General features: G+C 53.6%; 11 protein-coding genes across 11 annotated transcripts; 4 read left to right on the top strand and 7 right to left on the bottom strand.

Moving 5' to 3' along the window:
- Window positions 1-511: 511 nt before the first annotated feature.
- Window positions 512-910, bottom strand: CPAR01_02325 (uncharacterized protein; the record flags this gene model as incomplete). The annotated part of the gene is made up of 1 exon (XM_060486613.1): window positions 512-910. The coding sequence occupies one exon, from the start codon at window positions 908-910 to the stop codon at window positions 512-514; it is 399 nt and encodes a 132-aa protein (XP_060353941.1).
- Window positions 911-1,172: 262 nt separating this feature from the next.
- Window positions 1,173-1,502, top strand: CPAR01_02324 (uncharacterized protein; the record flags this gene model as incomplete). The annotated part of the gene is made up of 1 exon (XM_060486612.1): window positions 1,173-1,502. One exon carries the CDS (start codon window positions 1,173-1,175, stop codon window positions 1,500-1,502), a length of 330 nt encoding a protein of 109 aa, XP_060353940.1.
- Window positions 1,503-2,114: 612 nt separating this feature from the next.
- CPAR01_02323 (uncharacterized protein) lies at window positions 2,115-2,309 on the bottom strand (the record flags this gene model as incomplete). Its single annotated transcript, XM_060486611.1, has 1 exon — window positions 2,115-2,309. The coding sequence occupies one exon, from the start codon at window positions 2,307-2,309 to the stop codon at window positions 2,115-2,117; it is 195 nt and encodes a 64-aa protein (XP_060353939.1).
- A 2,071-nt stretch (window positions 2,310-4,380) lies between these two features.
- CPAR01_02322 (uncharacterized protein) lies at window positions 4,381-4,659 on the bottom strand (the record flags this gene model as incomplete). The annotated part of the gene is made up of 1 exon (XM_060486610.1): window positions 4,381-4,659. The coding sequence occupies one exon, from the start codon at window positions 4,657-4,659 to the stop codon at window positions 4,381-4,383; it is 279 nt and encodes a 92-aa protein (XP_060353938.1).
- A 447-nt stretch (window positions 4,660-5,106) lies between these two features.
- CPAR01_02321 (uncharacterized protein) lies at window positions 5,107-5,589 on the bottom strand (the record flags this gene model as incomplete). Its single annotated transcript, XM_060486609.1, has 2 exons — window positions 5,107-5,341; window positions 5,498-5,589. 2 exons carry the CDS (start codon window positions 5,587-5,589, stop codon window positions 5,107-5,109), a joined length of 327 nt encoding a protein of 108 aa, XP_060353937.1.
- A 2,393-nt stretch (window positions 5,590-7,982) lies between these two features.
- On the top strand, window positions 7,983-14,273 carry CPAR01_02320 (SH3 domain-containing protein; the record flags this gene model as incomplete). Its single annotated transcript, XM_060486608.1, has 2 exons — window positions 7,983-13,554; window positions 13,618-14,273. 2 exons carry the CDS (start codon window positions 7,983-7,985, stop codon window positions 14,271-14,273), a joined length of 6,228 nt encoding a protein of 2,075 aa, XP_060353936.1.
- Window positions 14,274-14,736: 463 nt separating this feature from the next.
- On the bottom strand, window positions 14,737-16,394 carry CPAR01_02319 (glycosyl hydrolase family 71; the record flags this gene model as incomplete). Its single annotated transcript, XM_060486607.1, has 4 exons — window positions 14,737-15,372; window positions 15,433-15,840; window positions 15,910-16,143; window positions 16,224-16,394. 4 exons carry the CDS (start codon window positions 16,392-16,394, stop codon window positions 14,737-14,739), a joined length of 1,449 nt encoding a protein of 482 aa, XP_060353935.1.
- Window positions 16,395-18,066: 1,672 nt separating this feature from the next.
- Window positions 18,067-20,671, top strand: CPAR01_02318 (uncharacterized protein; the record flags this gene model as incomplete). The annotated part of the gene is made up of 7 exons (XM_060486606.1): window positions 18,067-18,189; window positions 18,235-18,283; window positions 18,345-19,075; window positions 19,147-19,200; window positions 19,268-19,392; window positions 19,444-19,642; window positions 19,712-20,671. 7 exons carry the CDS (start codon window positions 18,067-18,069, stop codon window positions 20,669-20,671), a joined length of 2,241 nt encoding a protein of 746 aa, XP_060353934.1.
- Window positions 20,672-20,901: 230 nt separating this feature from the next.
- On the bottom strand, window positions 20,902-22,431 carry CPAR01_02317 (uncharacterized protein; the record flags this gene model as incomplete). Its single annotated transcript, XM_060486605.1, has 1 exon — window positions 20,902-22,431. The coding sequence occupies one exon, from the start codon at window positions 22,429-22,431 to the stop codon at window positions 20,902-20,904; it is 1,530 nt and encodes a 509-aa protein (XP_060353933.1).
- Window positions 22,432-23,267: 836 nt separating this feature from the next.
- CPAR01_02316 (class II Aldolase and Adducin domain-containing protein) lies at window positions 23,268-24,313 on the top strand (the record flags this gene model as incomplete). Its single annotated transcript, XM_060486604.1, has 3 exons — window positions 23,268-23,514; window positions 23,587-23,844; window positions 23,916-24,313. 3 exons carry the CDS (start codon window positions 23,268-23,270, stop codon window positions 24,311-24,313), a joined length of 903 nt encoding a protein of 300 aa, XP_060353932.1.
- A 212-nt stretch (window positions 24,314-24,525) lies between these two features.
- Window positions 24,526-25,339, bottom strand: CPAR01_02315 (uncharacterized protein; the record flags this gene model as incomplete). Its single annotated transcript, XM_060486603.1, has 2 exons — window positions 24,526-24,973; window positions 25,065-25,339. 2 exons carry the CDS (start codon window positions 25,337-25,339, stop codon window positions 24,526-24,528), a joined length of 723 nt encoding a protein of 240 aa, XP_060353931.1.
- Between the last annotated feature and the right edge of the window lie 668 nt (window positions 25,340-26,007).

Below are 26,007 nucleotides of genomic sequence, written 5' to 3'. Positions count from 1 at the left end.
TGTGTGGGCGCACCCGGGAATTCAATTTGCACCCAGAGAATGTCCTTTCAGACTCTAGCCTGGGTGTGTTGTCGGTCGCCAACGGCTTGGGATGAGACAATAGCGAGGGCTGTGGACTCGGGAGGGAGCAGCAGAGTGAGAGAGAGAAGACAACAGACGAAATGTCGCGTGCTCCCTTCAAGTCGTGGGCAGCTCGCCGTTGCGGTGCGGTTATGCTCTTAGCTCTGCATGTTCCGAGCTTGGCTACCTGACGTAGGTAGTTTGTTCTGTCAAGCACGTCCAACCGCGAAACAAAGTCTCTTTCTTCCTGCGCTTCAACCGTTCCGTCATGCTTCGAAGCCCAGGTCCGTTCCCTACTACTCTCCCTTGTGTTCCCCCTCCGTGCTCTCTAGCTTCTCTGGAGGTTCGCTGTGGTTTCATGCTTTTGCGGCTTTGCCTCGACTGCGTACTTTGTACTCCCTTCAGGGGGAACATGTGCTCCGACGTCCGCTTAGGAAACGCGGCTCTGTTATCAATCAGGCGCGCGTCCGCTAAGGGGGAAGGTGGGCGTCGGGGAGGGATCGAAGATGACGGAGGGCATGCGACGAGGCACACGACACCGTAAGCTGACAGCCGGCCAATCAGACAGGGGATCGGGCAACATGGTGGAGTGGTCTGCATCCGCGACATCCGACAGAGCCGTCTTGTCCTTCTTGAGTTCGTGGAGACGGGTCCGTTCACAGCCCACCGCTTGCAGGCATTTTCCTCCCTCGTGTCCAACGGCGGGAAGAGAAAGACAAAAAACCCAGCACAGAGGTCGCAAATTTTGTCGATTACCGGTACTGTGTATCCATACGCCGTAGAGATCTCCCTTGTCATGAAATTGGCTCTTCTGCTGCGTGCCGCCGCTAGAATTCCGCTCCGCTCCCATGGAGGATGACCGTCCCCCCCCCCCCCAGCGGCTTGCGTGTTGGGGTTTCCATTTCCAATGTATTCTTGGGAGACGTTCATTACCGGACTCGTTTGACAAACACGCGACCTCCACCATGGCTGAATTTGCAGGTTGCGTATGCCTTTTCGTACGTCTCCGCACCTTAGATAAGGAACGTCTTGCATGTCACTAAGTCGCCAGCACTGTCGACCAACGCTGGAGAGACTGGCTGGCAGATCACAGATGGACACAAAAGCGGTGGATGGGTGACACAGGTGGTAACAGGCCTGTTGGCCGAATCCCAATCGTCCTCCCCTGGGCTTCCCACGCTTCCAACGGGGTGTCGGCGTCCAAGGAGAGGCCGCCGCCATGCTCAGTCTGCTTTAGATCACTGATGAAAATTCTCGACAACCTGACTTTAATTTCAATGGTCGGTGGCATGCTTCTGCGGGAGGGTGGCTTCATTGATGATGGGAGGGGCCGGCGCACCCGCCCTTCAATGCGAGCTCGACATTTTGTCTTGGCATACATCATCAAAATCCGCCATCGCCGACCCCGTAGTCGGGCCATCCTTTGCTCGGCGATTTCCTAGCGAGACTGACAAGGGAAGGGAAAAAAGCTTTGTGATGGTTGATAAGGTCGTACTGCCTCGCTGACCTTGGTCGCCTAGCAAAGCTTCTTTGCACTAAGGCAGATATCTCTAGCCGGGGCTTTTCGTGACATCTGAGCAGTTGACGCCAATGATGGTGTTTATCAACCTCACCGAGCAAAACGATATTCAACCTACCCCAAGTCTCGGTGCAAAATATCAGCCAACGTCGTTCGGCGACTTCACCTAGTCCGGATTGGGCACGTTCACGCTGGTTTGTCATTTCCGCGTTTATGCGACGAACCCGGCCATCCCGCGTATTCCTTCTATCCCATACGGATACTCGTTCAGCCCTGCAGATCGTCACCGGATGCTACCGAAGGCCATAGTTCGCGACGTCTGCTGGGCGGGTACCGAACCACCAGTAAGCCAGCATGGTGTTTGAAATTTCGACTGTTGGACCGTCGGCGAAATGCCCAATCCCGGCCGGCTCTTGCGGGCACTTGCCATCCAGCTATACCTGTTCAGGAATCCTGGCAGGTCGGAGAGCTTGCCCGCTCCGTTCCGCCCCCTCCGGACTATTGAGCCCTCGAACCATTGACCCGGCATCGGTAACTAAAACCTCCGTTCCTCGGCGCCGACATGCGTAAAAAAATTTCCATGCCGACTCCGTCCGGCCGAGGACTCAGGACATGTGCCACTTGTGCAGAGCAGCACAGCACCATCCGAACCACTTCTGTGGCGCTTCACTGCTGGATTTGTGATGAAGCAATTGGGACGGAACACTCTGTAAGTGCTTCGGCGCCGCATGACACCAACGAACAGCACTGCTGGCGACGGAAGTGCGAACTGTCCAGACCTTCAGCATCTGACATGTGACGTGGTCACGGCGGAGCAGGTTGAACATCCCCTGGCAGGTGTGAGATCGATGGCAACGGAGAGTCTGACGACCCAGCACATGCTGATGAAGTAGTTTTTCATTGCCGTCAGAGAAGGTGACGAATGGCGCAAGTATAGATATATTGCGGACATTCGTTGATAATCAGGCCGTCTCTTCTTTATGTCTATCTTGGGCATTCTGTTGGAGTAACCTTGAGGCTTCCGCCTGGTTGGTCCAGCAGTCCCTCACGTCGCAGGTATTCAGTGAGGCAACCGTTGCGGCCTCGTCAGACCGCGGGGGAAGAATCGACCAACGACAGAGCGTCTGTCCCCCACGATGGTCTATTTATCCTTGGTGAAGGGAGTCTTCATTGTCAGCTCGTCGGCTGAAACAATGAACTTTCATTCCGGGCACCACGACTGCGTAGTCCATGTTTGGTGACTACCATGTTTAGTGCCAAAGACGACCGTCCAGTAATATGATTGTCACTGAGCAGGGATCAACGAATCTCAAACGACAGTGGAAGAGCTTTTGGGATCACCGGGAGTAGCCTTTGGCTGGCTGAAATGTCTTCAACATCGTCGCAACCTCATGAGGGTAAACGCGTAGGCCGTGACCGAGTCTATGCAGATCTCATTAACTTGAAGGAAGAGTAAAAACGTTCGGGAATTCGCACTTCAATGATCCCCATCAGAGCAGATCTTGTAACTGCAAGTCTCAGAATTCAGAACCTCTGCGGTTGTCCTTGTCGGCCGGTGCCGCCATCTCGATAGGCAATTTGCTTACAATCTCGTATTGGATCGTGTTGTTTGGCTCAAAATCACCATACTGAAATGAGCGCGAGCTTGGTGCATAGCCCGAGTATCGCGTTGCCGTGTGATCTGCTTGAAGCCAGACCCCGTCAAGATCGATCTGTTGTACCCGAAAAGCCGGAAAGAACCACCACAAGGCTGAAAATCTGATATCAGGTATACATGGTAATGAGGCCATCACGAGACCATCACGAGACCATCACGAGACCATCGACTGGACTCCGGAGAAGATGATCGATGCCATCTCATACTGTCCAGGAATTGTCGATATTGGGGTGGAAGTGATCCATCATACAGCGGCGCAGATTGTCTGAACGTTCTCTTGCTTGGAATGCCCGACCGGAAGGCTCTGCTTTTGTCAAGTGGCGAACAGATACATATCTGAGCCTAAGATGGCCGACACAGGCTGTGAGACGGTTCGAAATCGATACGCAGGTAGATACTTAAAATGGTCTTTGATTGGATCATCTAGTGACTAGAGTGTTAAGTGCGAACATGAGTTCCGCTCGCCAACTCTTCGCTCTCGCAGTCAGGTGAGGTAGTCAATAACTTCGCATAGTGTAAGGAAATGCATCCCCGGGCTTCGATGATATCGAGGATGAGAGCCGAGCGAACTAATGATCACCTGAGCCCGTGGCCCCGCCACTATGTGGCTCGATGTGGCACTCCTAGGAAACTCCATGAGAACTCTGATCACTCGTATATTAGCAGGCAGCGTTGTCGTGCGGTCCCTAGGCGAGTTAGAACTGATGGAGTAATCGATAGTGTAAAATCCCCGCGTCGATCCGTTGAAGAAGACTGCCACGGGGATATCTCGTCTAGACACAAAAGTCCGGTATCATCAGCGCCACGTGTTCGGCTCGAGCCGAGAGTGGCTTGAGAGGCATCGACTGATATCAAACCGCACTTGGCTTTGCTGGGCGATCGGAAATGCCGTTCCCTTGCTCTCATGTTGATGGAAAACGGTCTACTCCGAGAACGATGATGACTATTGGTGTAGCCTCGGTATATGCGATGGATGTACATCTTAGTTGGGCGGGAAGTGTCCGAGAGCCGCCAGAGATGTTGGATAGCCTGGTCCAGAAGGCAGTAGAGGCTCTAGTCTTGATCCCGATCGGTGATGGTAGGGTGGGTCCGGAATCTGTCTCATTTCGGCGCTCCGGGCGGAAGGCCTGAACGCTCCAGCTTTTCAGCCACATCCGGGGCTATCGGCGGCAGACGTCGTGGCTTTCGTCCGTGTCATCAATAGCGCGACGGTGTTGTAAGTCCCTAGGATGTCTGCGCTTTGAACGACTCTGGATCTTGCGCGGGTGTCGAAGTGAATTCTAGCATCGATTGCTACGTTGCACGTGGACTCCCAGGGCATGTTCGTGAGTAAAGAGTTGCTGTAGATTTGGAGCGAATTTGGCACCGCCGAGGAGCATGGGGCCCGGAGAGAGAGAAAGAAAGATGGCACCTGTTTGGGCATCAGTACTGCTGAAGAATGGAACGGGTAAGATGCTTCCTCCTGATGGTAAAAGCAACAACTCTTGACAACGCACAAAGTGCTTGCATGCTTCTACTCCTTAGCACAGAATCAGACGCAAATGGTGTATCTCAGAGGGCCCGAGCGTGACACCATGGTCAGTCGTTGGGTAGGATTTGTGGATGGAACTCTCGAAGATGTCGGTGTCTCAAAATGAGTGGTCAATGGAGACGCAAACACTTTGCGCTGGCGCGTGCGAGATGACACTTGGGGGCCAAGGCGTGGGGGCATGAGCCAGACGGGGCAACGCCGCCATGGATGTCAAGTCTGACAAGGAGAAGAGGCTGAAGTTGGAGCTTCTGATGCAAGAGGGAAATCCCATTCACGATGCATGAGGCAGTTGATTAAGTACATAAGGCGAGGAAACTTGAGAGGTGCGTTGCGTGGTGTTCATCTGATGACAAAGTGAGGCGCGGGTGCGGCCAGGGCAGGCGCCTGCAGTTCGCGGACGGCATGAAATGCAGGAACCAACCTGCGGTCGAAGGCAGGAGGGACATGGTCGAGGCCACAATGCCCGAGAGGAAAGACGATGAGTTGGTCGCGGGAAGGAGGGGCCCCGGGGACTTCAGATGCGGTACGTACACAAAGACACGCACAAGAAGCTGAGAACCAGACTTTTTCGAGTCTAGTGCAGACGCAAGTCGACGCCCGGACTATAGAATGGCACGGCCGCGACCAACCACAAGCTTTTTTTGATAATTGAATGGATCCACCTGTTTGATAGTTTGAGAAAGCAGAGGAGAGATACTTCCGCAATCCTGTACCGGTATGCGTCTCTTACCTAGGACAGATACATGAGAACGTTCCTGCGCCACTAACCTCGAGTCGCGGACTAGCATCTTCCCAAACGGGGCAAGGGACAATGAAATGCATTGCATCGCAAGCCACGACCGAGTCGACGGGCGGGCACAACAATCGCTCGGCTGGTCCCTGTAAAAACCGTCAGCTAAGATGCTGAAAGAAATCGAAAGAGGAGAGAAAGAGAGGCAACGGCCTTATTCTCTCGGCGCTGGTTAGCGGCCAAGCGTGATGAGATGAAGTGGTAGCTGCTGCCCAGGACAATGGACGGGCGTTGAGGGCTGCAGCGGTCACATGTAAAGGTACATGTACGGACATGCACTGACTATTTCACTACTGCGACTGCTACTGGTACTTCCATCATGGCATAGCTATTCGATAAGGGACGCAGGCGGCAGCACAGAGTGGCAGAATGAGGCCATGCGATCATATGTCTCTCAGTCTTTGTCCGTGCTCATGTTGTTGTTTTCTTTTCCACCCTCAGCTGAGGTTTAAATAGGGTCCAGGGTTCAAGACATGGAGGCTGCGTCCATTGTGGCATAAAGGTTGGGCGGATTGAGTTAATTGAACGACGGGAGTTTCTCAGGCGTTCGGGTGTCGCTGTTGCTCGAACCGGTTTGAGACGAGATGGGACATACCCTGCTTGTGATGGGAATGCTTTGCGCAGAATTTAAATGACAGTCGCTTCCAAAAAGAGATTCCAATCGAGTCGCTGAGCCTCCGCTCTTGACTTGATGGGAACCCCAGTCGCCGCGATCGCAATCCTCTTCTTCCGGTCTGGTCTTTGTCTAATGATCTTTGGTCTTAGCTTTATTGAAGGCAAACCACACGAGGTGCTCTTGCGGGATGGTCCCGATGGGGTTGCATGGGGACGTCATGTCATTGAATGAAATGAAACATGTTTTGTGCCTCTAGTTTGGGTCGCGACAATGAGAAGACATTGGACTTTCCGTGCTTGTCTCGAAGATGAATTGGTATCTGCATCAAGTAATGCCATTTTGCAGTGACTAGTAGCCGTGCGAATACTTAAGTAATGTATATACATACATACACTACTAAGGTAATTGAATCTATTCATGCGAGTGTAAGGTACTGCGGTGTATATACAGCCTCGGATTATTTCATTGCATTCCTTCCTGATTCCACAGTCGTTCCTCCCCCGTTCCAGGTCCCCTCTTGATTGATGAGTGATCCGTGCAGACCCTGATAGACCCACCACACCTCGTGCTCTTTGAGCCTCATCTGACCAATCAGAGTGCAGTCCAGCTTTAGCCCAGCCCAAGTCAATTCTCCCCAATGCTCTCCACCAGCCACTCACAGCAAGGCTCAGGCACATACTCCGTGCAGGCACACACAACAATTGGGAGGTGCCTTCCCTTTCCTGGCTGTCCCTGCTGTGTGCTTCAGGGGCTCTTGCTTTCCGTTGGTCTGGGCTTGTGGTATGTACCTTACTGCTCAATGCACCACACGGCTGCGCGTCCCAATGCTCAATGTTCATTGTTCGTTGTCGCTCATGCCAGGAAATTCTTCACATCTAAACGTAGCCCAACGTAGGTAGTCAAGGACCGTTTGGTGTCTCTCATGACTTTTTTTTCCTCACCTCCTCCCCCTTCCCGCCATCTGTCAATTCCTCCCTTGATTCATCTGTCTGTCCGTCTGCCCAAAGCAGCAGTAGTCAGCCGTTGAACCCGCCATCCGTCGCCCTGATCTGATACACGACCATCACAGAGGGAATAACTAGGAACATACCGCTTGGGTCCCCCGAACCACGATACGACCCTTGAACAACTTTGTCGCTTTCTTTTCGCCTTTTGCCTGCAATCATATTCATTGTTGATACCCCGTCCCTTATCCCCCAGTCCAACCACCCAACCCACCGACCCCCTCCTCCTCTGCCGACCCTCTTCTGCTCTCCTAGGCCGGCCGAATTTCCCTGCGAGAAAAATTACGGATACCAAATTGCTCCATTCGCCTTCACACGAACGCCAGACTCGAGATAGAAGCCACATGCTGTAGTCGCCGTTGCACCGTACTGCAAGACTGCAAGCAACACATCAACGCCGCCCTTGTCGTCCCAATTCAAGCAACGCCAAACGCTAAGCCCTTCGATCGAACCTGCGCCATATCTCTCTCTCTCTCACCCTCTTCCTCGCCCACGTTGCTTGCCCCCTCGCAACCACTTCTTCGGATTGCTGAACCAAAACTACACGAACCCGGCCCGTGTCGATTGTTCCTGATGAAGCGATAGCCGATCGTCTCCACGAGGCCACCTCAACACCAGAAACAGCCCTGCCAGGGTCCCACAGGTTCGCGATCGATCACCATCCTCCCGTATCCTTTGCCGTGCGATCTGGGCTCTGTGCTAAGCTGTATTTGTTACAGGTTCATCGGTTTTCGTCCCCATCGTCCTTCATTCTTCCACATACCGACCACATCTTTGCGCACGTCGTCGACGAACCGAGCCTTCAATGCCCTGGCAGCCTCTTCCTCGCATTGCCTTCGCCGTTGCGACATTTCCTTTCGCCGCTTCGGGCCCGGCCGATCTCCCCCTCGAACTAGGCGATGAGCTCTACATCATTGAAGAAACCCCAGATGGCAACTGGTTGCGTGGCTACTTGGTAGCTCCACCCAGTCTGCTGGCCGGACTGACTTCCGTAAAGGGCCAAACACTCGAAGCCCGCGTTTTTAGTGGCATCTTCCCCCGAAGTTGCGTCGAGGTTCGCGAGGTTTTGGGTGAATCTGACGACACGGAGGACCTGAACGATGCTACAAGCGATGATGCTGCTGCCGCTGGCGATGTTCAACTCGGTAGCGACTCGGGAAAGAGCGGATTGACGCCAACAGCTACCGAGAAACCCAAATTGAAAGACGGTCATAAATCTCTAGGAAGCTCACGAGGGTCCAAAGGCTCCAGAATCGAGATCAAGGGACGCAAACCGCTTGGGGAACTACCCAACGGCACTCAGGGTCGACTTTCCATCCCCGTCAAGCGCGATCCTGACGCCCCACGGCCGGCCGCACCCGTACCGATGCTCAAGATTGGCGACGAAACCCCAACATCAGCAGCTGAACCGCTTGTTGACGAAATTGCCAGCTGTCTCCGAGAGTGGCATTCCACCAATCTACATGGCCTACTCTTATCTCGCCAATACCCTCGCCTGGAGAAGCTTTCGCAATTGATCCAAACGCTGAATCTTAGCCGACAACAGTTCCTCCACAACGTCCTCACACGACATGAATATGACAAGTTGCGCGAAAAGACAGTCTGGGACCTGGTGCGGGTGAATAAGCTATGTGGAGGGGAGGTCATTGTTCGAGACCCCGCAGACCGGGGACGAGTATTGACGGGCGATGATTCGGTAGTCGACGTTACGAAGCTGCAGTCCGTTATGAGCGTTCTGGATGAGCCACCAGTGCCCACCGTAGAACCGACGGCCCTGCACCACCTGCTTGTTGACGTGAAGGGATTTGCCGGCGCATCAGCCGAGGAGACATCACTGGTAGTTTATCTTGTAGCAAAGCCGGTGGGAGGGCAGCCCGCCGCTCTCACCGAATGCTTCATCATTGACATACCACCCGGGGGAACGATAGGAAGTCTGGCGAAATCGGGCCAAACTAGAACAATATTCGCCGATCTTTCAGCTCAAGACATTGGCGACGTTGCATCGGCGGAGACCGAGCTATACCTCGTCGTCAAGGTGCGTTCGAGCCAGCAAGTTATTCCCAGCGGGAAGCCGGACTCTCGTTCTGGCATCAAGTCTCAGGGTGGAGGATATTCCAAAGATCCCACAAAGCCACCTTCTGCGAGTGGCAATAAACCTTCTAGAAGAAGTCTGATGTGGGGGTCCAAGAGTGGGCGCTCAGCCTTCTCCAGAGGAAATGCCACACCGAAGCTTGATTCATTAACAGAACAGCCCGAGGGTCGCCCCCCGACACAGGACGAGAGCCAAGACAGCGCCGCACCTCCCAGCACTGCCGGTTCCAGACAGCGCGGCTCATTTGATGGCGGCTCAGGTTTCCACATGGCCGAACGGACGGTGGGAATTGGTGTTCTGAAACTCAATGCGGTCATGAAGCAGGACGAAGATGTGGAACAGGTCGTGAGCATTTGGTCGCCATCACCAACATTACCGACAGAGAAGCAGGGTCTCCACGAGGAGTGGGATACCCTCATCCGAGACCTCATGGACAGCAAGAGTGGGCATTACGAAAAGTCGCGCCGAACCGAGCGAGTACAGGTGCATCTCAAGTCCTTCAATCACCCGGATGTGGATGCGCTGGTCAAGATGACGCCAACCTTGTTGGCTGGCATTCGCAAAACAAACAAGATGGGCTTCTCTGGCGCGCCTACAAAAGCTAGATCGGACATTTATGTTACTCTCGATACTGCTGCGCTCTCCAAGCAAAATCTGTTGTCCAGATATGCAGGCAACCCCGCCATACTCTCTGGGAGTGTTCATGGGAATAACCTACAGGTTACACTTGAGGTACGGAGAACAGGCGGGGAGAAGATTCCGAACTGCATCTTTTCTTCGTCCAACACCGAAGGAATCACCACGTGGAAGTCTGTGGCTGTTGAGAGGGGGGAGCAGTGGAGCCAGACTGTCCGACTTGCTGTTCCACCAGAAGATGTCTTCACTTCGCACATAGTCATGTTTCTATCCGACATGCCGAATGCGCCGTTCGCGGTTGCCCACATGCCACTGTGGAACCAAGAAGCTTTTGTCCGAGACGGAGCACATGCCCTGCTGTTATACAAGACGGATGAATTCACCTCGACGGCTCAAGCTGGCCCGACCGGCAAAGGGGGTTATCTATCACTGCAGTGGAGTGCTAGAGGAAACGACGAACACTCTTCCGAGGTAACCGGTCCTCTTGCGCTCCTTCGAGTCGACACATACCTATGCAGCACACGATTTTCCCAGGATCGCATCGTCTTGGGCCTGCTCAAATGGAAAGAGGCTCCCAAGGAGGATATCCCGATGTTACTAAAGCATCTGATCTTCGTTCCCGAAATCGAGGTTGTCAAGCTCCTTAGCGACGTTCTTGATGGTCTCTTCGGCGTCCTGGTGGAACACTCGGGCAACGACGAATACGAAGACCTTGTATTCACTGCACTGGTTAGAGTCCTGGGCATTGTGCATGACAGACGATTCAATCTCGGCCCACTTGTCGACCACTATGCGGAGAACCGCTTCAACTACCCGTTCGCCACGGCATGTCTCGTGAGATCGTTCACTCGCCTGCTGGAGAAGCCTACCGAGGCCCAGACTTCGAGGAAGCTCCGCTCCACTTTCAAGGTCGTGCGACACATTCTCAAGTTCATCACCCACGCGCGAGGCCAGCAAAAGGCCAAGGAAGCCGGGATAGGCATCACGACTTCGCACTCCACCCCTGGTTTCACTCGGGAATTGAGGAACATCTTCAAAGCTCTTGATTCCATGATGCGTAGCAACGCACCTGTCCTTGTTGGCAGCCAGACGTTAGCTGTTCAACACTTTCACACTTGGTTGCCAGAGTTGACTGGACTCCTGACGACCGAGGAAATTTTGCACATTGCTATCGATTTTCTCGACTCGTGTTCGCTTGTTAAGGGCAAGCTGGTCCTATACAAGCTTGTGCTCATCATCAACTACTCCAAGCTGGATATTTTTTCTCACCCTGAACAAAAGTCAGCTCTCACGGCCAATACCGTCCGATGGATCGCGCCGCACTGGGGTCATAATGAGGACGTCACTGATTCCTGGAAGGAGCAAGTTCGTCTTTGTTGCTCAATCCTTGCCGGTCAGATCGACAACCTCGGCCCTGAGATCCCCGACTACCTACCAAAGATCATTGATTCATACCTCTCTATCGTGGCCACTTCGAGCAAGCCTCGCAGCCGTCTTTCACTTCTTTTCCCTACTTCATACCCCTTTCCCTCCAAGCCTATTGCGGAGGAGTCTACTTTTGACGAAGCGTTGGTTGAGCTTTCTGCAATTTTGTCGGCAGTTTCGAATTCCTCGAGCGGCATGCAGCTGGAACTAACAGAAGGAGACCTGACTGCTCTCCTCGAGAACACCCTTCGCGTACATATGAGCATCTTGATGGGCGAGGCATTCCCACACGAATGGCTGAGTGTCTACATATATCACCACAAATCCACGATGAGAACCTTGCAGTATTTGTCCAGCATACTGCTCGAGTCCTTCCTCCCCCACCCCGACGAAGCCGAAAACTTCAATACGGAACTTTGGAAGATGTTCTTCACGACAATGCTGAAGCTTGTTGGGAGCCCATCTCTGGCTCTGGAGACCTTCCCTGAGCAGAAGCGGAGAGCAGTCTGGAAGATTGCTGGCGACGTGCGAGAACATGGCGCTGAACTGCTCAGACGAACTTGGGAGGCCATTGGTTGGGAGACGAGTAGCGACGAGCGTGCACGATATGGCCTATCCAAGATGGGTGGCTACCAGGTTCAATACGTCCCTACCCTTGTTGGCCCCATCGTCGAGCTTTGTCTTAGTGTCCACGAAGGTTTGCGACGCATGGCCGTGGAGGTGTTGCAGACAATGATTGTCAGCGAATGGACCCTGAGCGAAGACTTGTCCGTCATCCAGACCGAGATGATTGACTGCCTCGACCACTACTTCAAGTCCAAGCCCCTGACGGAAAGCATACTGCAGAAGCTGTTCGTCAACGAGGTCCTGGAGAGATTTGCGCCGCTGTCGAGCGTTCCCGACGAGCCTCTCTACGCCGGTATTCGTGACCTGATGGCAACTGTCGACGAGTTCCTGGATCTTCTCGTTGCCGTACACAGCAGCGATAATACGAGCGAAGCATCCCACCTGATCAACCGATTACGCCTGATGGAGTTCCTCCGCGACATGCAGAAGGAGGAAATCTTCATCAGATACGTCCATCAGTTGGCCATTCTTCAGGGCGAGGCGAGGAACCACTGCGAAGCTGGCTTGGCCCTTCGTTTGCACGCTGACCTCTACGACTGGGACCCTACGAAGCAAGTGACTGCTTTAGATGACCCGGAATTCCCCATCCAAACCTCATTCGAGCGCAAGGAACGCATCTACTTCGACATGATCAAGCACTTCGAAGAGGGTGAGGCCTGGACTAGCGCTTTAGCTGCCTACCAAGAACTCCGGATTCAGTACGAGAGCAACGTCTTCGACTTTGCCAAACTGGCCAGAACCGAGCGAGCCATTGCCACGATTTACGAAACTATTTCCAAGAGCGACAAGCTGGTGCCCAAGTATTTCAAAGTGGTATACAAAGGACTGGGCTTCCCCTCTAGCCTCCGTGACAAGGAGTTTGTGTACGAAGGCTCGCCGACCGAGCGCGCCTCTGCCTTCACCGATCGCATGCAGGAGCAGTACCCATCCGCTCAGATCGTCACCGGTGGCGATGTCGACGATGTCGAAGGCCAGTTCCTGGTCGTTTCTGCCATCACACCGCACCGCGATCTGTCACACCAAGTATTCCAGCGTGCTCGTGTTGCCCAAGTAATCCGCGATTACCTGGTATCCGCCCACCCTCAGAGCTTCTCGGTGTCTTCTAAGCGCAGCACATCTGGCCCTGTTCAGGAACACTTTGCGGAGAAGATGGTATGCACCACTGCCGACCCATTCCCGACAATTCTTCGCCGCAGCGAAATCGTGCATACCGAGGAGATCAAACTCAGTGCCCGCCAGACCGGCTTAGAGCGGATTGTAAGGAAGACGCAGGAAATGACAGTGATCGAGAAGCGGATTACGGAGGGCGACGAAGAGAATGCACAGCTGCTCGTCGATGCAGTAAGTGTGTCGGTCAACCCAGATTCGGAAAATAGCGTGGCATGTTATCGTCAATTACTGCCGTCCCGTGCAGAACCCGAGGATGACGAGGACGATGTGCTTCAAGAAGAAGAGGTTGAGCCTGAGCTTGACCCTGAAGACAACGCGATTAAGATGGCGCTCGTAGACCATGCGATCATGATCAAGCGGTGCCTCGCAACCTTTTCTAGAAGTACCAACGAAATCCTCAACGAAAGGCACGAGGAACTTCAACGATGTAAGTCCTTCTTGCTCATGCTCATGACCTCTTGCCTAGGCGCTCCATACTAATACGTTACAGACTTTGAAAGCACATTTGCGCCTGAGATTGCCCTCTTCGCTCCTCAGCAGCCATCACGGGAGTCCGCCAATGCTTCGCCAACATACAGGCGGTCGTCACCATCTACCGAACAAGTATCGCCCCAACCGCAGAGCATTGCTGGTGCCATGACGAACGGAGTCGCTGTCGAAGAAGTGTCGACGGTCCAGCCAGTTGCCATCCGCCAAGGGCGTGGCACGCGTCTGAGCTTCTTGGGAGGCCGTAAGAAGGAATCTCCAGTATTGCAACAGACCCCCAGCGACCCTCAAACAACACCGGAAGCTGAGGACACCGTCAGCCACCGCAGCCGAAGCTTCAGCAAGACACAAGACAACGTGACCATTACAAGCAACGCCAACCGTCGCAGCAGCTTCTTCCGAGCTCCGTCCAGCGACATACCGCGGGTTCTAGGCAGTAACGATGCCACCAGCGAATGGGTCACGGACTCGGGCGGACGGCGCAGTTCAGATGCGGGAACGAACTTGACAGAGAAGGAGCGGGAGTACAAGGACGAACGGCCTGTGGACGCACTTGGCATCGTCAAACGTGGAAGCGTCAGAAAGAGGCTCAGCATGCTGAAACTTGGTAAGAAGTCTGCTAAGGGGAACGGTACCATGGTCAGCGTGCACGAGGAGTAGGACTTCACGGCAGCAGCGGAGCAGCTTGGTTACATGAACAAGACGACGGGTGAATGGCAATACCCGGTCTCATGATGATGCCACAAGTGTAGGGGAGCGTCTGCTTGGTTCCCAGGGGCAGGTTCAAGGCCGTCACGGGGTGCTTCTCCGTGATCGCATTCAAGATGTCTATACTTTTTTCACTGGCTTTTTGCGATTTGTACAGACGGGGAGCGGTTGGCGGGATGGTGTTCTGGATATGTATCTGTAGGATCCCCCCTCATCTGCAAGGCGACACAGCGCCGCAGATGCAGCTCATTTTTTTCAGGTTCTGGTTGTGAATAATACCTGGTCTCACACTAAGTGTGTGTAGAAACCCAAACTACTCTGAACAACAAATATGCGTCTTACTGTGCTGTGTCAAACACCACAGGTTCTCATCTCTAGCGTTTATCCTGGTTATCCATGGTCTATATCATCGCGACTAACCCAAATACGCAACAGCATGTGTTTCCACATGAGATTCGGCGGCGCCAACCCAAGCGTTCCAATTATTCATTCCTCCATGATGGCACTCCGTTGTTATAGGCCGCCCCTGCACCTGAGCCGCAACGTCCCCGCCGCGGTGCACAGTCACGACAACCTCGCCAGTCCGACCATTAAACGGCGCACTACCGTGATACACGCCCACGCCACCACGCGCAGGAGTCCCACCATCCTCGTCCCAGCGAGCCTCCTCGGCGACGCCGCCCACGCTCACGGTAACCTGCGCGGGACCCGTCAGCAGCGCCGAGAAGACGATTTTATCCTCCATGATCTCGGACGGGTGGAAGAGCTCCTGGCCGTGGGAGGAGGTGTTGCCCGTCGTGCCGCCGGCGTCGCCTGCGTGGGCCGGGTGGAGGCGGTACCAGGTTACGAGGCCCTCGCGGCGGACGGTGGCAATGCCGTATTTGTAGAGGTCGATGAGGAAGGGGAGGAGGAGGCGCCAGCCGTCGTGGGGCATGTCGCGGACGTAGTTGAAGGGGGCTTGGCCGTATTCGAAGGCGCCGAATTGTTTCTCGTGGAGGGGGCCTATGTAGTGCGATTCTCCAAAGTCGTTCCAGGTGAGCTGTTGTGTTGTCTGTGGTCAATGTCATGCTCCCCAAAAGTGGGTTTCGTGTGTGTGTGTGTGTGAACTCACAATCTGCACATACTCGGGCCTCATGGCCAAAATCTCATTCCATCGATCGTTCCACAGGTCATCACCCTTCCACGCCCAGTTCTTGTTCCAGGTGGGCAGGTTGGTGTAGAACCAAGGGGAGACGGCGACCATGTAAGGGCGGTGCGGGCCGAGGGCGTGGCGGTACGATGCGTCGAGCCCCTCGTCCATCTTGCGCGCGTTGCCGTGGGGCCAGGCGGCCCAGCTGAAGAGGCCGTCGGTGACGCCCGTCTTGAGGGCGTTGTCGGCGCCGATGGAGGAGAAGGAGGGGATAAAGAAGCAGTTCGTCGCGGCCTTGATCTCGTGCCAGTCGGCTGCGTTGCCAACGCCTTCGAAAGTTGAGACGATGGGCTGATGGCCGCGTTTGAAGTAGGCTGGTGAGGGGCCGAACTTTTGGGGGGGGGGGGGGGATTAGTATCTCGGACTTTTGATTGAAGGTTCGGGGAGATTGAGGCTTACTCTGCTGACAATTTCGATGACGCGCTCCTTGGGCCATGCGCCTGCTCCTTCGTAATCGAAGGATAAGAGGAGCTTGAAGCCCGTCTGCTCGGCGGCGGCGAAGACGTCGGGGAGCCTCACGATGGCTTCTTCGTGGATGCCAAAGTTTAGGACAAATGCGTCAATGTGCGCTTGCTGGGCCAGGCCAATGTCGACTTTGTACTCGTCCACGGTGTACTCGCAGGTATTGCTCAGCTGTTGATGTGTGTCAGTTTCATGTTTGCATCTCATATGAAGTGCGGCGTTGAGGAGGCCTCCGTGAGGACCTGACGAACCATGAAATGAGCGAATACCGCTCTCTCGAACCCCTGATGCGGCGGTTGAGGGGGATAGTACTGCTGTTGATGTTGCGGCGGCGGCTGCTGCTGTTGGGGCTCATCGTCGCCGGTGATGGAGGCGATTTCGGCCTCGATCTTTTGCTTTGCTTCTCTGAAGAATTTCCTCATGATTTGGTGTATGTAGGTATGTGTTGCGGTTTTGGTGTTTTGGGGAGAGTGAGTTGAGCCCCCACGTCAAACTCACTCACTTTCAGGAGTGACGCGTGCGCCCGCTGCATCTACGGATACAGAAGCTCCAGTTAAATGACACGTGTGGTGGGATGGCGAAAGCTTTCAGACTTGGCGAACGATAGCTGCCATTTTGCTGCCCCATTACTGCGTAGCCGAGGGCTTAGCAGCATCCCGAGTTATCCGGCCGATTGATCTTGGGGGTTCGGCTGCACTTGGATGAAGTTATCGGTGGTCTTTCTTTCGACGTTGGACGATGGTGTTGTGCAACTAAAACATGCCGCTGCGATGTTATGCTGCAGGTTATCAAGTACTTGCTTACAGTGCGTTGCGCAGGTGTTGTTTGGCGGGTTATAGGTTCTGAGTCGTGGTTTAAAGTGCTAGCTAACCTTGAAGGCAGCGGCTGAATCTGTTTGGACAAAGTAGTGGTTACTAATTTTATCGCTACTCAACTCGGGCTAGGGAACATGGCTCGGCGCAACCGATCGGGATGTAGGTATTACATACAGGCTGGTCGGAAAACCGAAGAAGAAAGAAAGGAAAGACACGTTGGATTGTTTCTCGGACTGTTTCTTAGTTGCCATTGAATCAACCAAGATAGAAAGTCAAGTAGAAATATATGTCTTTCCTCTGTAAACCCGGTTCTGTCTTTGTGTTGTCGACATAAAGAGCGAATCCTATGCTTGCTAGATGGAGAAAAGAAGGAAAAAGTGAGTGGGCCAGTACCTGACCATCGATCGATACTTAGGTGGTTGAGTTTTGGCGATAAATAATGTGTCGGGTAGTAAAGAGTGATAAAACCAAAAGGAAATGTCCCTAGCAAGGCTCGAACTTGCGACCTTTGGATATCTCTAGATGTTCTAGAGTCATATGTATGGATATGAGACCAACGCTCTACCGACTGAGCCATAGAGACTGAGGAAGTTGAAAATTTTGAAGCGTGAGTTGACTAAGAACCGTAGCGGTGGATCCTGTGGGCCAAGTCTTCGTTGCAAGCACAATTGATTCCACCTTCTGTCATTATGTGGATGGCCTCAATGATATAGAGTACATGCACGCAAGGCAAACACGGGAGGAACAACAATAAGGTTCGCCGATAGTTGGCTGAACTTTCAAACACCGGTCATATGCTTCCACTCATAACAAACCAGCTTGGCTAGTTGAACTCCTCCGATGCCGGAAAGCAGACAATCCCGGCCGAACTCGACATCCATCTCCGTGCACTAACAGGTGTACTTACAACGCAGAACATCGCACTGCAGGGGGGACCAGGAACTTTCCGAACAGACGACCAGTGCTAACTCGTTCCCACCAGTCTCCGCACGAGATAACGGTAGCGCGGCCCTCCGGTACGCCCCGCCTCCGTGCCCCCCTATTATTGTCCGAACCAACAACTATGCGGAAATCGAGTGCTGACACATACGGCAAACGTACCCCAGACTTTCCCGGACGACAGGTCTCCATGCTCGTTTACATGCTTTCAAACCGTTGCGATATCTGACTCTCAAAGTCTCCACTGTGCAGATCGGCGGTTCCGCGCCGTTGGGCATTTCCTCTCGTTTTCCATTTCGTCTAGAACACGCTGGTTTTCTTTTCCCCTCCTCCCTTCACAATGAGTGGCCAAAGAACCGGCAGCACCCATCAGGCCAAACGCCCGCGACTCGGCGAGCGTACCATGTTGGCCTGCATCGGCTGCAAGCAAAAGAAGCTCAAGGTGACATTCAACTGTCTTCTAGTAGATCTGCAAAAGACACAACCGAGCTGACTGACTCGTTCATAGTGCGACGGACAAAGTCCCAAGTGCCAGAACTGCGTGAGGACTGGACGAGGTAAGGTCCAATAGCAACATGAGACGGCATGATGAACTTCATCTAATGTGGGGAAAACCAGACTGCCTGGTAGAAGACCCCGGCACCGGCTTACATCGCCCGCGCGATTACATGAAGTCGCTGGAGGCCCGCGTTGCCTATCTCGAAGGTCTCTTACAGCAGGCCCGGCCCGAGGTCGCCCTCGATCACTTTGGTGCCAATCACGAGGGTGGTGGCAGTCGTGGTCGTGAAGCAAACCAAAACGCCGCCGCCGCTTCGCACAACGGCGGTCCCACGCAAGCAATGCCCATCATGCACATGCCATCTGCCCTCGCCCCGAACCTCCAGGCTCACCCTTCATCATTCGAAGACGTGGACTTCTCGCGGGCATTACGTGCGCCTTCTCCAGATGTTGACGACCATCATGTCGATACCTTGTCGTCAGAGGTTGCGCTGCTCTGTCTAAGCGCGGCCGGCCGAGAGCCGCATTACTTTGGTCCTTCTTCCGCTGTTTCCTTTTCGCGCATCGTCAGCGCGACCATGGGCCTTGCCAGCACTGGCGGGAGCTCGCAGCATAGCCATGCAGGCCGGGGGAAGGATATCAATCCGGAAGTCGTCCGAGAGGTTCCGTTGAGGTTACCGTCGCCGATACTGAGGGCAAACTTGTCAGAAGCGTACTTTAACAACATACATCCCCAGTACCCATTTCTCCACAAGCCGACGTTCCGGATTTGGGAAGAGACATGCCTAAAGGCGAGTCTCGACGGAGATCTGAGCAGTGTCAACGGATCAACACTTTTCTTCGTCTTAATGGTAAGCTGGACCTTTGGAGAGCTCGTGACATGGCTGTGAGTTGATTGGCAGTGCTCTAATACGACTTTCAGGTATATTCAATAGGGTCTTTAGTCCTTGGTCAAAACCATTATGATGCTGCTGAGGTATGCTCTATTCTTTCGTGGAGTTGGCGTATTGTGCGACGAAGAATATTGACGCAGGAGTCGGCAGGCTTACTATTCAATGGCCTTGGATCACATCTCGGCAGTCTTGGACCTTGACAGCCTAGAGTCCATCCAGGCAATACTAGCCTGTGCTGTGTATTCTATCAGATCACCTGTTGGTGTAAGTCTATGGTAAGTCAAGCGTCTACTTGAATTTATGATGCCGGTTTGACTGTCTCTTAGGAAAGTCTCTGGTATGGCTATACGCCATTGTATCGAGCTCGGCTACCACCGAAGTGCCGAGAGATATCACAGAAATACAGATGCTTTGACTAAGGAAATGTCCAAGAGGTGTTTCTGGGTCGCGTATGACATTGACAGAGTCGTTGCGTTTACACTAGGCCGCCCAGTTGGTATTCCGGATGATTCTATCGATGTTGAGGTGAGGCTTTTCCTCTCTTCGTATCTCTCGCGATAGCCTCTGGTTATAAAATACTAACGAGGAGCGCAGTTGCCACTGGATATCGATGATGAGAATGTGACTTCGGGAGGACTCTTGTCAGCCTCACGAACATCCAATACGGACCCGCCGACACTCATGACCGGCTTCATCCACGCTATCAAACTAAGGCGCCTGTGGACGAAGATCAGCGACAACCTATATCCCCCAACGACTCGACGTTGCGGCTGCGGAGATACAGCTACAATAGAGAGTCTCCGCCATGAACTAGAGGAGTGGCGTGCAAAAACTCCCGATCAGCTAAACTACTCAAGGGCACACCCACTGTCAGTCTTCACCTCTCGCTCCTGGTTCCAACTCGCTTACGACCACTCGATCCTATTGCTATACCGCCACTACATGATGGGAGGATCACCCGCAGCAAACCAGTCTACGCCGGACAACACCGGTCACGGAGGAAACCTCAACGACAACGAAGCCACGGAGCGGGTGCTGGAAGAGTGCGCGCTGCGCGCGCGGGAGATGTGCATGCTCTACCGCCGCGTTTACCAGTCCTCCTCGGTCCAGTTCACCTGGGGCAGCCTGCACATCCTCTTCCTCGGCGGGCTGACGTATCTCTACTGCCTATGGCGCTCCAAGCGCGTTCGGGACTCGACGAGGCAGGCTGATGTGGTGACGACGTGTATGGCGTGCACCACCGTTCTTATTATCATTGCCGAGCGGTGGAACCTGGCGACGTCGTACCGGGATATGTTTGAGGCGCTGTCGCAGAGGACGATCAGTATGGTTTGTAACGATGGGCAGAAGCCGGCGGCGGCGGCGGCGGCGAGTGGTAACACTTCGTTGTCTGCGATTGAGTCGGGTCCGGTAGCGGGAGATATGCATGCCGCTTTTGGTGGTGGCGCGGCGCCGTCGATGCAGGATTGGATTATGGGATTGGACGACTTGTCGATTCCGCAAGAGTCGGAGTGGCTGGTGCAAGAGTTGCTCCAAGGTGTTCGAGATTATTAGCAGTTATTGCCGACACGTCGGAACAGATGCCATGAATTACGATGAACGAGGATGGTATTATAATTAGGGGCGCCGAGATACACCGGCTGAGCGAAATGAGGCTAATAAGCTTGCAACAAATATTAAAAATCTTTCCAATCATTGGGATGAAATGCAAGCCAAACATACTGGCAGAACAAAAAGCATGAGCAAATTCTCTACGTGTCTACCTGGAATCCTGCTCCCAGGCATTAGTAAAGCCGTGGAATCATGTCCATACTCAAACCAAGCTCTTCCGCGCAGGTCTGCAAGCTCTTCATCTGCGCTTGCGCATACAAGTCATTTGCGTCGAGGATTTCTCTTGCCAAAGCCTTCTCGTAGCCATCTACATCGGGTCGCGTCGACTCATCCTCTCCTACCGTAGGTTTGTTTGGGCTAGCCCCGGCCTGGATATTCGACTGGAAGATGCCGGCAGCCGAAAAGGGTAAGAAGTCTTCGTACGTGATGGGCACCGCTTCGAGCACACCCTCGGAGACGAGCCGATCCAAGAGAGAAGCAGGGTCTGCTGTATCGATATTTTCCAAGCTGTGCAGCTTCTCTTTGGCGTTTTCTGCGCATCGATAGTCCGAATAAACGAGCCCTTGCCGCCGCAGCTCGTCCCAGTCATCGGGGAACTTTTCAAAGACCTTAGCAAATGTCTCGTCTACCAACTTCGCATCAGAAGATTCCCCCTCTTTCTGGACTATTGCCATTGCTTCCTCCAATAGTTCGTCATAGAGCTTTCTGCCTGCAGGCGTAACAGCAGCTCCCCTCTCCTCAATCTCACCAAACCGAGCCTTATGGAAACCATCCACAAACTCGTCTCTTCCCGAAATAGCAAAGCGAATACCCTCCTGTAGCGCAAGGAAACTCGTCTGACGCAACAAGATTGGGCACTTGCGCACCGGCGGGCCCTCGATACGGCTCTTGACAGCCATACCCGCGGCAAGCATGGCCTCTTGCGCGGCATTTATATCCAGGGCTCTCGGCGTGAGGTGGTTAATGTGCGACGAGCGGAAACACGCGATATCCGCCAAGATGGGATGCTCGCTCCGTAAGAGGGCATACTCTTCGTGCGTAGCCGCCGCGAGGGGCTGCCAGCTAAACGTGCGAATCGCCTCCACCACGAACCGCTCCCCTTGCTCTGGTGTCAGGCGACCGTCCTGACACGTCTCAGCTGTGCTTAGAAGCTCCAACAGGGCATCACTAAAGATATCGCGCTTTGCAAGGAGGTTTAAGGCAATGGCTCGCGCCGAGCCAGACTTGAGCAGCTCGGGCCGGAGGAGCGTTGTGAAGACGCGAAAGGGGTTGCGTTCCAGGGAGTGCGGCGACGTCGGGCGGAAGCAGGTCGCGTGCATGGGCAGGCCGGCCACGGAGAGGTCGTAGTAGCCGACGGGGTGCATGCCGAGAAGGGCGAAGATGCGGCGGACGGTGTGGAGTTCTTGCGGGGTGCCGAGGCGGATTGCGCCGTGTCGTTCGAGGGCTAGGCGCTCGACGCTGGCTTCCATTGTTGCGGAGCTCGAGCCGTGTCCGAGGCCGTGGCGTTGCTTGGACTGGGCATCTCTATTGATGGTTTGGACGATTTGGATGAGGTCGCCGTAGAGGGGCACCTCGGCCTTGTACATGGCGGACATTGCGAGCGCAAAGGTCGTTCGGAGGGTGTCGGCGTTGACGTAGTTGGCGTCGGGTCCCGGATGGCCCGGAGGACCTGACCGGTGCGTGGATAGAAGGCTGGTCGACATGATGGTGTTGGTTTGTCAATCAGTTGTTGTTCAAAGACCAAGAAGATCCCTTGATGAGGATGGCTGAGTAGGAAGAGATCAAGATAAGAGTGATGCGATAAGGTTGATATTCGGGTATAGTAGGAAGATAAGTAAGGCTTAGATAGAACTAGCCTGTAGTAGAGAGTTATAATTTAGAGGCAAACTTCTAGATACCATGGATTATTAAACATCAAGGAAATCTAGTAACCAACAATCATCTGTGCGCATAGTCGAGTTGGGTCACACGATGACTTCGGAGGAAAACGCTGGCATAGAGTTAGGCCTCATGGTTCTTCCCGAGAGCATTACGAAAACAATTAGTCTGACCAGCAAACCTTCCTACTGTGAGATGAGTTACTAACAGCCGTCAGATGACTTACTCTAGCAAGCATGACCAAGGTCATCGACTACGTCGTCCGGCTTACGCCGGAGACTACTGCTAAGATGTCACTGCGATTCGTTTGGTGGCTTCGGATATGGGGCGGTGGAGGCGCCGGCAGCTCGCCATCTTGCCGAAAGGTGGATCGGAAGCAAGGAGCGGCCTTAGTCGGGCATGAACCGTCCCCAACCGCCAGGGTCGGAGGTTTCCGAGTGATGGCGACATTGCTGTTGTGCTTATCCGCTCTTCTCCATCACATGCGGAGTAACCGCCATTTGGTATTCCATCGAGCGCTCACTTACTCGACTTTCTCATTCTTTCAAGGTCACATCGCGAGAGGACGAGGGTTTGATAAGAAGACACAGCCGAGGAAAACCACCTCCCCTTCTTTGAAGGCACATTGCAGTTGAGAGCGTTACCTACCACATCGCCCACCATGTCAACCACCACAACCGTTACGGCATCCACACCCGCACAAGCACCACCGGCGCCGACGCCGCTCGGTTCGGCGCTGGACTCGGGCAAGGCGGGTAGCGGCAAGGTCAAGCGCCTACACCAGATCCCGGTTCCCGAATCCAAAGAAGCCGCCCGAAAATGGCAGCTGGAACAGATGGCAGCCGCGTTTCGCATCTTTGCCAAGTTGGGCTTTTCTGATGGAAGCAGTGGGCACATCAGTCTACGAGGTATGCTTTCTTCCCTTTTCCTCTTTACTATCAATACAAACAGGCGAGGACTATGCTGAGAATTCCTGTAAGACCCCATTAGACCGGACACGTTCTGGATCAACCCGTATGGAGTGCATTTTGGCGTGCTGAAGGTGTCGGACATGGTTCACATCGATGAGGATGGCAACCGCATTGGCGGTGCAGACAAGCCGGTAAATACCGCCGGCTTCACCATTCACTCCGTTCTCCACAAGAGAAGGCCGGATATCAACGCCGCCTGCCACATGCACAGCCCTTACGGCCGGGCGTGGAGTACTTTCGGACGTCCGATCGACATGCTTAACCAAGGTGAGCCACAACTCCCAACCCCATCGTGCACTACTATGGAGGGATGCAGTTCTAATTATGCCATCGAAAAGACTCATGCATGTTCTACAACGACCTCTCTGTCTACGAAGGATTCGGTGGCGTCGTACTGGCAAAGGAAGAGGGCGAGCATATCGCCGAAGCCCTCGGCCCAACCAACAAGAACATCATCCTCCAAAACCACGGACTACTCACCGCCGGTGGGACGGTGGCTGAGGCAGCTGCGTTCTTTATCGCGCTTGAACGTTGTTGCCAGGCTCAGTTCCTTGTTGAGCAGGCTGTTGCTCCTGGAACCAACGGTGCTGCTGGTGGACTGAAGAAGACGTTTGTCGGCGAAGAGGAGGCGCAGTACACAAAGGATGGCACGGGTACACCGGAAGTCATGTACATGCAGTTTGTACCAGAGTATCAGTTGATTTTGAAGGAGTCAGGAGGCGACTTCTTATTATAAGACTGCATGTGGATAGAGGTGTTTAGTAAACACGGGAGTGAAGAAAAGTCAATATCCATTCGCACTCACAATAGTGTGGTGATTACTGAAGAGCTATTCATTTACACTAGGGTAAGTAAAGAGATGCCAAGCTGAAACGGACTCGGCTGTGACCCAATTGCGTTCATAGAGTCATCATAAAAGCTTCGACTCTGACATCATTGCAGATGTTGCTAACCATGCCAATAAACTGGCGTTGGTCTCACTAACCCAGAGTAAAACCACTGACCCATGGTGTACACATCATAAACAGGAATCTTGCCATCTAGTGCTCTGAATATTGCCTCCGAGAAAGGGGGCATATTGGTGCATTCAAGTACTAGGATCCTGATGTCAGGCCGACTAGCAACAAAGCTTTTGGCAACGGCGACGAGCTCTGCCTCAATGTCTGCATGGACATAAGGGGCGCCCCTCCCAATTGTGCCCCTCAAATGACCGTCGGGAGGCACTCCGCGGATAACTATTTTGGAAAGTGCATGTTCGGGCACAAAGCTTGCAAGGTGCTGAGAGCCTAGTCTTGACTCATCATAAGTGAGAACTCCCACATTCTTGCCAGGCGGAAGCAGAGGTAGTATTGAGGGCAGTTGGGCTAGCGACGACGTGGCGATCGGGATGGGCAACCTTGCGGTGAGTCTAACATATTCACAAATCAGACTTTGGGTTTCTCCTTGGAGTTGAGTTAATGGCAAATGATGTTTGGCATTATACTCACTCGGCTTGGGCTAGTGCAAGGAACCCGCAACTAGTGATGATGCCCACGCAACCTCTAGCCGCTAAACGCAGTCCCGCATCCACAAAACGGTCTATGAATGTAGAGTCATAGCTAGAAGACGTGACGACCTGCGAAACTTTTGACCCTTCTGCCATTTCACGGATGAGAGGAAACGACCAGGTGCGCTCGTTGTAGGGATCACCCGGTGGTCGGTGTATGTTCACCTCTATGGCAATGAAACCAAGCGGTGAGAGACTTTGTGTAGCTTGAGCCATGTTGAAGTATAATCTCAGTACTCGGAAGTTCACGTGGTTGACGAGCTCTTCGGATAGTTCTCGTTCTAGTGACAAAAGCGTCTTTCTTTAAGCAGACGCCGCGTCTGAGACTGCCGAAGAAAGGCTCTTGAGTTACCGATGCTTATCGAAACCATCAGCAACTACATGGACATCATCGATAACAGTTGGTTCACCCATGGGGGGTTTTCTGATATGCTCTCCAAACGATCAGCCGTACAATCACCCAATTGGAAGTGGTTTGTGGTTACCCCGCAGTTCGTACGTAAACTGATCAACTTGAAGGAGGGAAAGTTGTCGAGACAAAAAAGCCAAGGTCTCCCCGGATTCGGGTCCTCCCGAGTGGGGTCCCCTGCGGTTCGGGAGAATCCGACCACTGTAGAAACCCCTCCGTGATTCGGATCCGCACCGGAAAAAAGCCGGGCGTAAGAGTTGAGTTGATTTGTCGGCGGAATGTGATAGCTGATGTATTTCTGTTTGTCACTGACGGGCAACAATTCTGGTAATTGTGGGATGATTCGGGCACCTTTTCAATGTTATTTCAAAAGCAGCCGGCGATGTTGCGGCTAAATGACAAGTCTTTTTCAGTCGGCTGCTTGTCTGACACCCTGCGTATTTCTTTCTCCTGACATCCATATACCCCGCGATTA

This window comes from Colletotrichum paranaense, assembly GCF_030867605.1.
Source record: "Colletotrichum paranaense strain IMI 384185 chromosome Unknown Scaffold_2.1, whole genome shotgun sequence".
Lineage (NCBI taxonomy): Eukaryota > Fungi > Ascomycota > Sordariomycetes > Glomerellales > Glomerellaceae > Colletotrichum > Colletotrichum paranaense.
The sequence above is the reverse complement of the archived record's forward strand: the minus strand, read 5'-3'. Positions and strand labels throughout refer to the sequence as shown.